Source organism: Siniperca chuatsi, linkage group LG5 (assembly GCF_020085105.1).
Source record: "Siniperca chuatsi isolate FFG_IHB_CAS linkage group LG5, ASM2008510v1, whole genome shotgun sequence".
In the NCBI taxonomy this organism is placed as follows: domain Eukaryota; kingdom Metazoa; phylum Chordata; class Actinopteri; order Centrarchiformes; family Sinipercidae; genus Siniperca; species Siniperca chuatsi.
Genome location: NC_058046.1, coordinates 7,511,175 through 7,525,519, shown reverse-complemented (window position 1 = coordinate 7,525,519; position 14,345 = coordinate 7,511,175). Strand labels below are relative to the sequence as shown.

The following is a 14,345-nucleotide window of genomic DNA, read 5'->3' as shown; positions in this document are numbered from 1 at the left end:
GTCAATCAGGTTAATAAAGCCAAGCAACTGGGAAGCAAGTGACTTGAGTTAATCCCTGATTTTATCCAATCTTGATTACTGTCCAGCAGTTTGGTCAAGTACCTCCCTGGGTAATTTATATAAATTACAAGAAGAACAAAAAACAGCAGTTTGCATGTTTCTTTAGTGTTAATTACAATCAAATATTCTTGCCATGCATGCATGTCTCACCTATTTTGATGTATTTGTTAATTGTTTATGTCAGAAATGAATGACAATCACAGCTGGTTATTAATTGCTCTTTGGAAGTTTCTTCCAGTTTCGAAATTATTCTTTACAGAGATTATTTCACAGTAGAGAGATTTTACTCTCTAAGTGTCTCACTTATTCATAATACTTTATTCAATAAAGCCCTAGTTAAGTGATCCAGGATCACCAGTGTGCAGAAAGAGAATGGATTCAAAAGCATGTGTGACGGTAGACTGAAATTATATGTTTACCATCACGGGTTGTAGATGTGTTGTATACGAGTTTAATGTTGTATTTCATAGCCAACAAATGGGCCCAAGATAAACTATGGCTACATACTCTAAACGTGGATTCCAACACACCAAAAAAACGTCAAACAACTGAGTGTCTGCTCTGAGCAATTTTTACAGGACGACTACTTAAAAAAAAAAATTGCAACCAGGACTAAAAGACTTTTAACTCGGGTTTGGATCTTGATATAGATTCAAGGGTACAAAACCAAACCTAACAAACTTTCTAAACACTCTCAGAAAGAAACTGTTCCTTTAATTGAAGATGGTCCATTATGTTGCCTTTTTGCTTGAGGTAAGACAGTGGTGCATGCAGAGGCCGCTGCAGCTCTCATATTCTTTACAGCAGCAATCTCCATCGCTTAGAAAAACATTATTCAGTACAAAGGCAGACAATGTAGAAAGCAGGCAAATCCGCCTGGTTTTCCTCTAAATAACAAGCTCTTTTAAGTGCTGACAGCCACCACAACAGCCAGGGGCAAACCTGTGGTATTCATTATTCTGACCCATGCTCAGCTTGCCAAAACTTTACGTCAGATTTACATTTGCATTACCGCCTGACTGAATATTCTCTTCATTTTTGCCCCCCCAATCTCTTGTCTTGTTATCATCTTGCTGGTTACTGCTCAAAAATACAAGCAAATAATGCAAAGTGACGACAGCGATTGGGCTTGTTATGTCTTTGTGTTTGAGATTAAGCTCTCGGGACTTCATTCAGACCAGTAAAAACAATCTTCCTCACTGGAGGGGAAAAAAAGAAAAAAGCTGACATTGTTGGAACATATTCACATGAAGAGCTGGAAAAATGCAACGTTCTGTTCAAAAGCATCAGAGCAAATGGAGGGGGGCAATGGAGAGTCTCCATACAGTCTCCATGACTCTCCTCCCGACTGCCTCACATTTAAATTCACTGTGCCACATCTTTCCTAATCCACTAATCGATACTTCCTTTGTCTAATGGCCCCTTATACCCCCCTGTTGTAACAGACACCACCACCACCACCACCACTCCCCCTCACTGACCGACTGTTACAAGCTGTAATTGTTTCTTTATTTTCCTCCTGCCGGACTAGCAGTGTTACCTTCATGTGGCCTTATGTCACCCTCTGGACCCACAGACAGCACAAGGCCAGATCAATCAGCTCACCCACAAAGCCCCAACAGTCCTTTATGGCTCACACATAATTCACCAGTCCATGTGGATAACTGAACCTTTTACCACGTAAAGCACATATATAAAGGTCACTGAACAGAGGGAAAAAACAGAGTCAACAACCCATGGCATCTTATGTCAAGGAAAAATTACCATTTACAAAACTCACTGTCCTACACTGAGTGACATCCAGCTACTGTATGGAATGGTAAAAAAAAAAAAAAATGGGGAAACAGATCATCAGGGTGTAAACAACCAGGTAAATAACAACCCATCTTGCTGTTGACCTCATTGGCTCTAACAGTGAAGAACATACTGTAAGCCATGCTCGGTCTTGCTAGCATTCAGATGTATTAATACTGACTGCTTGTAGCTAGTTTCACATGACGTTATCTAATCAGACAAATATCCATGTTGTTGTGTAAAAATCTGACGTTATCTAATCAGACAAATATCCATGTTGTGTAAAAATCTGCAAAATGAAAGAAGCACCAAACCAAATGTTAAATTTCATTGCATTCCTTTCAATAAACATCACAGGGATTGTGGATATCAGCAATTAAAAGCACCGTGGCAGGGGATGAAATGACAGGAGAACAGAGCATTGTTTTGGCTAAAGTTGTTTAAAGTTGGGAGCCTGCAGAGCTTACATTTTATAAATGATGACTTTCACATTTCAAAAGTTAACTCAAGACATTCTTTGACAAATGGCATTCAGATTTATACAAGAAGGTGTAATATGATATAATATGGTGTTATATAAGTTGCGAAACCTTAGCCCCTCATGAAATTACTAATTCAACTGAATCAAATCAATTAAAGCTGCATTAATTGATTTCTTTGGCCACTTTGGGGTAGCAGAACAGGCTAAAATCACAACACTGATATATTATCACCTTGAAAAGTTGCTGTAGTTAACATGTTAGCAATAATTTACACATCCAGAAGATACAGAGCAACATTAGCATTCATTTGGAGCTGTGTTTCAGGCCACCTTATAAACGTATGTTCAATTTTCACTCTCAATTTAGCTCTGTTTTGGTCTACACTAACTTACGAAATATATAATTTCAACATTTTTGTGCTAACTATGTCTGCCTGCAGCTTGGTACTGAGCAGGTGGCGTATAGAGCTGTTTTGCTTAAAATAGCCTGCTGCTGCTGGAAACAAGGTGGTTTGGAGTGAAATTTGCGGGTCAGAGAACCACAACAAGCTAAAAGAGATTGAAAAACTCACTAGAGGTGAGGGAAACTGCAGAGTTGGGTGTTAAATCTTGGTGGTTTTGTCACTATAAGCGACCCCTTTCACACTATATACAGAGTCATTTCATTCAATCATTCATTAGTGCAGCTTTAAGCTTTTTGGCAAAATAAGCCTGCAGCTGGTTGAGATATTTGCTGTAGCTGCATTAGCTAATTAGGAAACAGATGGGTCTCATGTGGGATGAAGCTGAACTCAAGGGAAAGCATACAGATATCATTATTATGTGTAGAAGTATCAGCTGCTACTTGTTTGATTTATGATTTAGTTTGTCTTTCTTTCTTTTTCTTACCTCAGCATTGTAGCATTTTACACCAGGTCTCTAGATCCAGATGTTGCTGCTGAAGTTGCATGGAAAAACATGCAATTTTTATGCATGTAAACAAATTGAGTAGTATGGTGGTCACATACTGTACATCTAATTTCCTAATCATACTACTGTATCTCATGTGAAGTGAGACAGGTGGGAGGGAAAGGTTCCATTTAAATGTTGATTCAAGTATAAACAATGAATTAGCCACTGTTATCTATGGACCCGGTGCACTGATTCCAGCCTTCAATATGGTGACGCTAGATGGTGACATCACATCAGCAGCACACTTTTCTGGTGTTTAATTTATCTACAAAATCAATGCATCTGCATTTCAATATCATTTATAGTCTATTCTTGGGGTGCAGCAGCCTTTGCAATGCAAACATAAAACAGTGGAGTTTGGTGAGTTTACCCTGCCTTCATTCCTGTTGACATTTAGCTACAAAAAAAGAATAGAGCCATTGAGGAAAAAGACAACCTAGGAGAGCCAAACGCCCAAGCGGAGCTCTTGATGGGCTGTACTGTACTTGACAGGTGTGGGCCTGCAGCTCTCACCTCCCATTTGCTGTCCTGGGTTTTCCTCTTGAGCTGGATGTTCCAGTTCTCGGCATCCACCTCTGCGCAGTGAGCGATGGTCATGGCCACTGGGCAGAAGAGGTCCAGGCCCGGAGGACCGTACATCACCTCTGGGCCCAGGAGGATTTCACAGCCTTCCAGTGTTTGGACACTAAACACACCGTGACACACACACAGAAAAAGAGACACATTGAAAAAGAAACATAAAAAGAAGTTGTAGTCCTGCAGAGAAAAGACACAGCCTGTGTGCAGAGGACTCTGTTACGTCCTGTAATTGTGCTATTTGATGGTTCCTTCTATTCAAAGTGCTTTCCAGAATCACAAATGTGTTTTTTGCAGGTATGTTAGGAATTGCATGGCATTGAGTTTCCTGCACAACTGTACTCTTAATTTAAGCATGTGTGCAATAAATTAGTATACTACGTGAAATTCTTAGTGATGCCTGTATTTATTTATTTATTTATTTTGAATCTGTGATAAAAGTAAACCTCTCACTCAAGAAAAAAAGGTGAAACAGATCAGCCAAGTTTCTGGTACAGCACTGTTAAGATTGTAGGCTGTGATCTTAACATGACTTTCCATATTTAACAGTTTCTATTTATTATCTCAGAGTCATTATATGTGCTTAATATCTCTCCTTGAGCTGCTGCTGAAATGAAAAACTTGTGGATTCTTGCTCCTCAAGTTCAAGTTACTGCTACACAGCCAGGCTGCTGTAATTTGTTCCAGTGCAGGTGAAAAAGTCACTGTGATTTGCCGGCGAGTTGGAGTGTGCTCATTAAAAGCGGCTTACAGCAAACAGGTCTTGCCAGTGGATGGTGGCAGCAGCAGTAGTGGTTGGTTTTTAGAAAAAGGGCAGGCGGGATCATGACAGAGGAGATCAACGCCTCAACAAAGCTTTCTAAGCTCAGTCATCACAGATCGGAGATCTGAGGGTGTTGATTTGTTAAGATTTCCTCTTCTGAATGAGAGGTGATTTATAGTCATCATGGGAACAGCAACTTTAACGTACAGGATGCTAGACAGTGAAACTAACAGGTCAAGAATGAAGAGGAATCCCTAATGGTGTAAAAGCGGATTAGTGTAGGATTCAAAACAATCTGCTGTTAAAGAGAGCATGCATATAAAATAACAATTATTTTATTATTAATATTTTTATTAGTTTATTACAACTTGGGTCTCATTTTTGACACTGTTCCCATCACAGAAACTGCTGAGATACATGACAGGTTGTAAACAGTTTAGCATGATCAGCTAAACCACTTTATTTGGATGTAAGGCTGTGTCTAGAAAGACAGCAGAACTGTGTGAAAAAGTCCCCTCATTCATTTCAATGAGATCACTGAGTTGGCATAGGAAAGTCTGGATGCCGAGGGCTTCTGAAGAAAAACAGGTAAAAGAGTTTTATTTAATTAAAAGATTATTTTTTGGGCACTGCGACAGTGCAGAGATAGACAGGAAACAAGGAAAACAAAGAGAAAGATTGGTATGACATGCAACACAGGTCCTTGGCTGGAATTGAACCGTGGACAGTGTGGTTATGCACCTTAAAGGTCCAGTATGTAACATTTAGGAGGAGCTATTGGCAGAAATGGTATTTAATATTTCTAAGTATGTTTTCATTACCTTAGAAAAAGCCATTTTTATCTACATAGGGAGCGGGTCCCCTTCCACGGAGGTCGCCATGTTGCACCACCATGTTTCTACAGTAGCCCAGAACAGACAAACAAATCACTGGCTCTAGATAGGGCTGTTCGCATTTTTCGCAAATTTCGCCACCACCGTTGTTTCTTCTGCATGCTTGGAAGGGGAGGGTGAGGCGAGCGGTATTCAAATGTTTGCAAACTGCAATTTTACCGCTAGATGCCACTAAATCCTACACACTGCTTCTTTAACCATTAGGCCGCTAGAACGGCAACGCAAAGCAGCTTCATCCGGCAAAGCATTGCAGTGGCCAATCAGAGCACACATTCCTGGTTGAATAGTGAAACTCAACTGTTTATTTATTTGCCTTAGTTCTATTTATATCTATCTCTATTTTAATTATTAACACACCCTATATTGTGTCTATATTGTATGTCTTGCATTTTTCTTTTATAGTAAAGCACTTTGTAATCAAAAAAGGTACTTTATATAATATTATATAATAAGTTGTTAACTCAAACTAGCCTTCTTCTACCTCAAGCACGCCCCATCAATGCAGGCCCATGTGTTGAGTCGACCTAGCAGTGTGGCTCTGGGAGATGGTGATGCCAGTCTGTTGGTCGATAGTGATGTCGGGGAAATAAGTACAGCCTCACAGGGCAGCTAATGTGACCTGTGTGTAATAACCCCTCATTGCAAAGAAAAACGTGCACACACAACTACAGCAAGTACAGTAAGTAAAGGTGGAACCAGGAAGTGGGTCTCTAAACTGTGACGGACCCTTAGAACAAAGAGTGTTGCCTTTTGCAGGGCTCCAGACTAACTTTTTCCACTAGCAGCAGTGGTGCTCCCTACTGAAAATTGTAGGAGATCCAGGACAAAGTTTAAAAGCACGACTTTAATTGACATGCAACACAACACATTCATCCTTTTTGTCTTTGCAGTAGCCTATCTAATATTGCCCCCTGCCGATATACCACCAACCCATGTCACAGTTTATGTAAACAAGATTACTGAACAATATTTATAACAATAACTTTAGTAAAATAGATGTAAAATAGAACAAGGGGAATGTGTTGCTCTTAGGAGGAGGCTGGCTAGAAGGAGCACAATGGCATCCTGGCTCTGGCTAAATCTACATCTGTCCACTGCAGATGCACTATCCTCAACGTAGATGAGAAACTAGTATAAAGTATAATGTTAATATATTAGTATAATGTTAGTATTATATTAATATATTAATTATATAATGTTACAATATTCCTTATAATTTTATAATGAATAATACTATATAGCCTACCACTAGTATAATATATTAATTCCAGTAGGACAATACAGCAAGAACTACACAATCAACATTTATAATTTTTGTAGGTTTTGTTCCGTCATTAAATCCCTGTGCAAGAATAATTCTTCACATTGGTGGTTAGTCTCGAATTTGTTAATGCTAAATAGGCCTACTGACTTGTCAATAATCATAACCATTCATGCCCAGGCACAACAATGTGTTCAACATTTGAAAGTTTACTGTAGCACATCAACCTTTTTTTAATGTCCCGCCCCATCCAGGCTGTGATTGGTCAGTTCACGAAATGTGACAGTGACGAGCGCCTTGACTTTATGAAAAGTTAAACATGTTTCAACAAGAGGCACCCGAGATAGCTAAATAGCCAGCTAGCCAAACCCAAACCCTGCTTATCTTCTCCCTATTGTCTTGACTAACAGTTGAACTGGTATTGAGGATCTTGAAGCGGCCGATGTGGCCTGGTGCATAATCAAAGTGGGCAGAGGACGTATTGCTCTCGCGCTTGTTTTTGTACCACAGAGCGACAGATTGACATTGTCATTGTCACCAAAGGACCAAGCGAGAGCACTTACGGACCGGACACAGGTACACACACACACACACACACACACACACACACACACGCAAGCAAAGTAAGTCCTAGTTATAAAATTTAGGAGCACTGTCTGCAAAAATGGTCCCAAAATGTGACTAAATGGTCGCAGTCTTCTTTTGCTTACAATGAGTTTGGAGGTTGGTTTATAACTTGTCTGATTGTCGAACTGCTCACGTTTCTTGGCCCGTCGGATGTCTATTTAGGGATGTGGCCACATTCCCAGATCTCAGCAATTCATAAAAATACAGCATTATTAATTATTGGATATGATGGCCATAACAGACAAAACTACACATATTGTGTAATAAACCAGAATTTAATGTACAGGACATTTCATACTGCATGAATACCGCTGTCCACATTCTCAATGGTTAATAAAACCTAACACCATGTATTTCCACATCTACTACATTCTCTTTCTCATTCTCTCACTCATGTCATTCTCTGGAGTTCAGAGATTCCTCATTATTTTTCTGTAATAATAGAAAGAGTCGACTCATGACGCTGTGCAGCTCGCTAGATACAGCATGGCACCAACACCATAGTGGTTTCCCACTGAGAACAGCCAGGCTACAAATGTACGCTCTCACTGTGATGCTTTGGATATTACAGTAGCTTATCTGAAATAAAAGCTGCTTTATGGTAAATGCTCTTTCTAGCTGCTGACATCCACTCCAGACTTTCCAATTGCTGCCTCACATCTGACCGGGGGTGGGGGTGCAGATACCATCTCATTGCACAACCACCTCACAATCTTTCTTATGTCTCTTAGCTCACAGTCCGTTTTTCTGTTATGTCAACAGCAGCCCTGCACTTGACTGGTCCGGAGAGAGCTCTTGATCTCTCAGCCAACAGCGATGAGCCTGATCACACATTTAATGTAAAGTGTAGGCAAGGAGCAGATTACCTTCTCCTTAAGTAGCCTGCAACTTGGGCCCAAGAGTCCGGTGGCAACCTTAAAGAAGCGCCCGAGGCTAGTGGACTCTTCTCAATTCCACTTGTCATCACGATGAAGGGCTCTATAAGACAGTTTCTTGAGCCCCTAGATGAGGTACATCATTTAAAGTGAGCGATGACTCACTCCGCTGGGAGCCGTGCAAAGTGGCAGATTGGGCTGGGAGAGGAGATGGCGGGCTTAATAAATGCACACATTAGCCCGCTCCATTAGCTTCACCTTTGTTTGCTTGTAGTCTCCCACCTGTTTGTCCCACTGTGCTTTTGTCCATTTCTAAGTTGATGCAGACACCTTATGTGGTGCATGGATACATTAATCAAACAGGCATCTAAAGGTGAAGCTCAGTGTATCCCTGCTATATCTTGAAAAGACATGCGGTTTAAGTTTTCCAACAACATAGCTTGTCATTGCAACTTGTCAGGCTCAATGTTATTGAGTTCATCAAAGGAACCTGCATGCCTACCAGTCAAATGTTCATTCTCCAGTCTGTTCTTCTTGTTTTGATAAAGTCAATACAAGACAGAGATGTGTATGGATGTTAGCTGAGTCATGGGTCTATTTCAAAAGAAAATGGAAAAGATGATGACCATACTGAAAATCAATGTCCATTTTTAACCCATCCCTTTAAAACAAACTTTAAAGTTTTTATAGGTATATTTTGCCCTCAAAATAAAATAATAAAACCTTTAAATGTGTCATTAAAAGTTTTATTTTGAAGATATGGTTGATTTTGCGGTGGGGCCCTAGGGATTGCAATGTCAATCGATGTTGGGCAGCCATCCCATCTGTTTACACTTTATTTAATGCAATATATCTCAACAACTTAAAATTTAATAAACATTCTACCTAAGGGATAAGTCTTTTTAATTCTGGATGCTCTATGAGCTGTTCTCTAGCATCACCATCAGCCCAAAATGAAACTTTGCCATTACAAATCAAAAGCTAATGTTTGGATTTCCATGATGCGATTATTTCTACTAGCACAGGGAAATATCGAAATCTAATAAGCCATGAGAAAGATCTAGTGATGTGTTTTCTGTTTCTTCTGTGGATTGGTCAGAGATAGGTTTTTGTGGTTCACAGCGTAAGGACATTTAACATTTCTACTCCCTCTGTTAAAACAGTAAACAACAAAACAGTGTTTACTGTATCTATAACATTTATAGAAACATGTATAATTATGTTTTTAATCTTGAGTTTGCATGAATAGCATAAATCAGCAATAAAATAAATGGGAGCAGAGCAGTAAACATTGATACGTGTTACTTAAATATAATAAATTATATGTATTAAAAACATGTTTCATTGCTTCTAATAGAAGCCTGTTTTAAATAAAGAGTTGAGTTAAATGAAGGTCATGGACACTATGTCAGAATTTATGGTAAGTGTACATTTTTGAGTTTTTAGTTCTCTTTCACAGTGTTTTTGAATAACTCAGTAATAATAAAAGTGTGTGAGCAAATCTACAGTTACCACAGTAAAATTCTGAACGTGATGCTATTGAGCAAGTATGACTGAGGTACTAGTTGGCTATTACATTTCAGTTATTAACATATAAACATAAAAAAAAACCAAACAAGTGCTGCTACACTGAGAGGGTGACCTACAACAATGCTACATCACATAAGCCATACAGTATAACAGGCAAGTAGGGGGAATGTCATTGTCATCAACATACTGTAGATGTGATAGATTAATTCTCCTACCTCTGGAGCAGTCAAACATTTCAGATCAAGATGGATCTCAGTTTGAAGTTTGACAGTTCTTAAATCTAAAGTGTTATGTCACCTTGGTGGGGACAGAGAGTTGCGCGCTCTGGACTGAAACCAGGAGCAATGTGTCCATCCAGAGATCTGTGCTGTGAGATCTATGGACCATGAGAGCTGATGGCTTAAAGCAGGAGCTGCCACTTCCAGAAAAACAGATCAGCTGGGTCAGCCACCGTGGGCAGCCTGGACTCTGACTAGAGGGCCAGGCATCCAAGCAGGAAGCTATGTCACACCTACGCACTGGTGCACTTCTACTGACAACCATGTATATTAAATTATCATTTTAGCCCTCAAACTCTATAGAACTGATTCTGCAATACACTTTGTGAGTTCTAAGGGTTTTCTTCCTCTGATTTATCAAATAAAACTTATCTGGAAATGCCTAGACATCAATAAATAACCTACAGTACTATGTCACAAATGTTCAACTGGGCCTTTTTCATAAAGCTCACATATGGAAACTAGTTTCATCATTAAAAGCTCTTTTCCTACCAGGACAAAGCTGTTTCTGCCTCAATAGGTTGAGGGATTTATCTTACAATACAAAGCACTCATAAAACCTCGGAGGCAAAGGGAATATGCCTGACCTAAGCAAAACCGCGCCTTCAAAAGGTTTAGATGAGCCTTTGAAAAGCTCCAAGAACACATCATCACACATTAAAGAAGCTTTAATGGGACTCTATCAGGGTGTGGAGAAGTAGGTTGGACAGGGATTGGGGCTGGACGCTGCAGCGGAAAAGAAAGGATGCAATTCTCTGCATGTCCTCTGGCCTGCCAGGATGTAGACAGTGATTGACAGCTGGCGAGATGACAAGCACAGCAGACCACAGGGAGAAATATGGGTGTCTACAGTAAACATCTCTCCACTCACACAGTGCGATGGAAAAAATAAGCACTTGAAAAGCACCTCTGTGGTCAAAACCAAATACTGTTAGATTGGAGCCTGAAACATTTTGAAGTGTTTCAAAGGTGGATAAACCAGTGGGAGAAACCAGACGCTTTGTGCTGGCAGGTAAGAATCTATAACAGGAGATGAAGGAAGCTCTAGACCTTCTTGTAAAGATTTATAAAGGCATCATGGATTACACATGCACTATATTTTTCAACAACACTGCCTAAAGACGATTTGCTGCAAAAACTAGTGATTCATGGGTTTCTATGTACTGTATAGCATATTGTAACCCTGTTGAGAACAAAGTAGAGCTACTCTGCATGCTTTGAGGCCGGTAAAAAACATGTATCATAATTCTACAAAAGGGAAAATTGACTGACTGCTTTAAAAATTGACCTAAAATACAAAAACTCTCATGACAGGCGTAACTTAGTCCTTATGATGCTGTTTGCATCTTTTATTTCAGTGCCCTGTCAAGGCGATCCCCAACCCTGTAATTTTACCGCTAATGTTTGCATTTTGTGGGGTCTCTTTTCTTTCGCGACTTTGTTCAAGCGGAGCGGTGTGAATAAATAGTGACACTTCAGAGGAAACTGGAAACCCTTGTGTCTCTCCGTGGGGAGGAGCATGCAAAACCCCCCTGGAGAGAAGCTCAGTCCATCCAAGGGTCATTACCTAGCTGTGAGCAGAATACATAATGCTCGTACTGCCAAGATGAAAGGCCTCGGGAGACGTCTTCGCCTTCTATTTCGCCGTGCATGTCCATCCGTGCACCACGCTCCATTCATCACTGCATTCATCATTGTTTAAACAAGTTTTCCGGGTCGTGACTCTATGAAGTGCCACATTGTTGACACCGAGTGGAGTACATAACTACATATTGACTCTCAGCAGAGTAGCGGGGACGAAAAAGAGATTGGAGGATTGGAGGTTTGACTTTGCTTTCTACGAGTCTGTTGGCTAAATGAAAGACTCTATTGCAGAGCCCCCCGAGGTCGCGCAGCGTGAACTTGAGTTTCTCCACAGCAGCTGGGACATCAAAGTCCAGACTACCACCTGTGAGGAGCTTCTGGAAATGAACACCCATATCGTGACATCTAGAGGACTCCTATAGGGAGTGGGAGATAGGATGCGGTGCTCGCTGGGCCCATCTGTCACACAGCCTGCCGGTAAACACACAGAGATGTGGGGATGGCCATGGGGAGGGTCACACATCTACCCTCTGTATGCACTATTGCCCACAAATACATTTATTAACTATTTATGTATTTACTTTATTACACTGATGATGACTGCATTGAAATATCCGATAGTTAATGTTCTTTAATATATATATATATATATATATATATATATATATATATATATATATATATATATATATATATATATATATATATATATAGCAGCCTACTAATAGTATAAACAGCCATGTGGACAACTAAAAACTACTTGCATTATCAATTGATCTTTTTATTAATTTTATGATTAATTAAAAAAAGTAATAGTTAAATGATTAGGTTAGATATATTCTATATTTTCCTTATTGTCAACAAACCCCATGAAAAGACCCAAACTAACACCGTATTGATCCTACTAACAAGGTACTGTGTGTGTATCCAAAGTCTTATTCCTCTGTGCCACAGAGCTCCATTGTTGTCCAAAAACTATTAAAAACACATCATTGAGCCACACTGTTGCACTGGGTGTGTTCCTTCATTACCATGAACACACACACTATGGTTTATTTTCCCTCAATCCCACATACACCGTCCTGCTGCCCCAAATACTCACTAGAGCACCAAATGTGGATTAATCCACCGCTGAAAATAGTCCCCAACAAATTTCCTCCTGTTTGAGTAACATTTGCTAAAAACTACAGTGACCAGCTGTTTTAGGAAATTATTGAGCCTTTTATAAAAATGAAACTTAATATTTGTGAGCCGTTAGTTAAGATTTACATCTTCAGTAGGAACCAATGAACTTGAGATGAGCCGAGAGCCACAGACAGGGTAGGGAAGTCAGTAAGTATTGAGAGACAGACTGACACATTGTTAGTTTGGTCTTTTCATGGGATTTGTTGATGATTAGAAGAATATAATATAACACCAGCGTTACCTTTTTAAAGTTTATAAAAACTCAAAAATAATTACAAATGCCTGTCACAAGTGACCAGAATTCAAAGTGATGTCTTCAAATGTCTTATTTTGTATGACAAAGATATTCAATAACAATGGAATGACACAGAGCACAACTATGGGGGTAATATTAGATTTTTAAAGAATGGTCAAATATAACATATGTGAGAGCGTACCTTTGGCACTACAATTAATATTTCAAAAATGAGATCAAATAGTAATTCACTGAGAGCAAAACTTTATTTATTGAAAGAAGAAGTCTTTTGATGGCTGCTTACCCAGTTTTGGTTAGAGTGCTCTCACAATCTTTGCTCTCAAGTCAGCTCTTTTGCTTTTGCAAGTGAACGCTGCAAACATTTGCAAAATCAAATCTTTTGGTTGCATGTGATAGATCAGGCACTGATCTATACCATATCCTGATGTCTACTGGCTGGTCTACTTTGGAGTGACAGTGTGACAAGCTAATGACTTGGGGAAACGGACGTCCGACTTTTCCAGAGCTGTGGATGCACTTGAGGGATACAGCTATAATAACAGTGCACCGGGCAGCTATGCAGATAAAAGTTTTCAGGTGCATTCCCTCACCATACTTTCTGCTTAAGGATGTGAGTAATTATTTTTTAGTTAATTGAGGTATCTGTTGTGTTTACTTACAGTCATTCATAATCTGTCCATCTTAGTCCAAACACTAGATGTATTTACTTCATAGGTAACTAAAATGATTAATCTGTTAATCTGAATTTTTTTTCATGTAGTAATTATTTTAACTAATTGAATCAGCACTAAAGCACTGTACCTAATGGTTTGAAAGGAAATCCATGAGCAAGATATAAGTAATATACTATACCAGCATGTTCAGATTGGCCTGCCATCCTCTTACAGTTTTTAAAGACAGTGACAATAAATACTCAAATTTATCTTTAAAGCTTAAAAAACTTTTTATTTCATCCTTGGAAGAAAAACTGAGTGAAGTAGGCATGATAAGAAATAACACAGGCTCATTAAGCAGAGACAATAAACAGTAAGAAAACATCTTTTTTTGTCATCAGCATGCTTGAATCTAATTCTGCTGTAATTAAGCCACCAATGATAGAACGCATTAAACTTGTAACTTTATAATCTGCTTCAGTAAGACAACTAAGTGTTGAGAAGTGAAGGTCTTATTGAGTGCATACTGACTAAACACTGCAGCTGTAATGGAAGTAACAGAGGATGGTAAATAATAA

At 39.3% G+C, this 14,345-nt stretch overlaps 1 protein-coding gene across 9 annotated transcripts in view; it reads right to left on the bottom strand.

Annotated features, from left to right (window-relative positions):
- The window catches only part of unc5db (unc-5 netrin receptor Db), a 336,214-nt gene that overhangs the window by 29,507 nt on the left and 292,362 nt on the right, over positions 1-14,345 (bottom strand). For all 9 annotated transcript variants that reach the window (XM_044196320.1, XM_044196322.1, XM_044196321.1 and 6 more), the window contains one exon: positions 3,800-3,971. In XM_044196320.1, the coding sequence (XP_044052255.1) occupies positions 3,800-3,971 (172 nt within the window). The remainder of the gene's footprint in view (positions 1-3,799; positions 3,972-14,345) is intronic.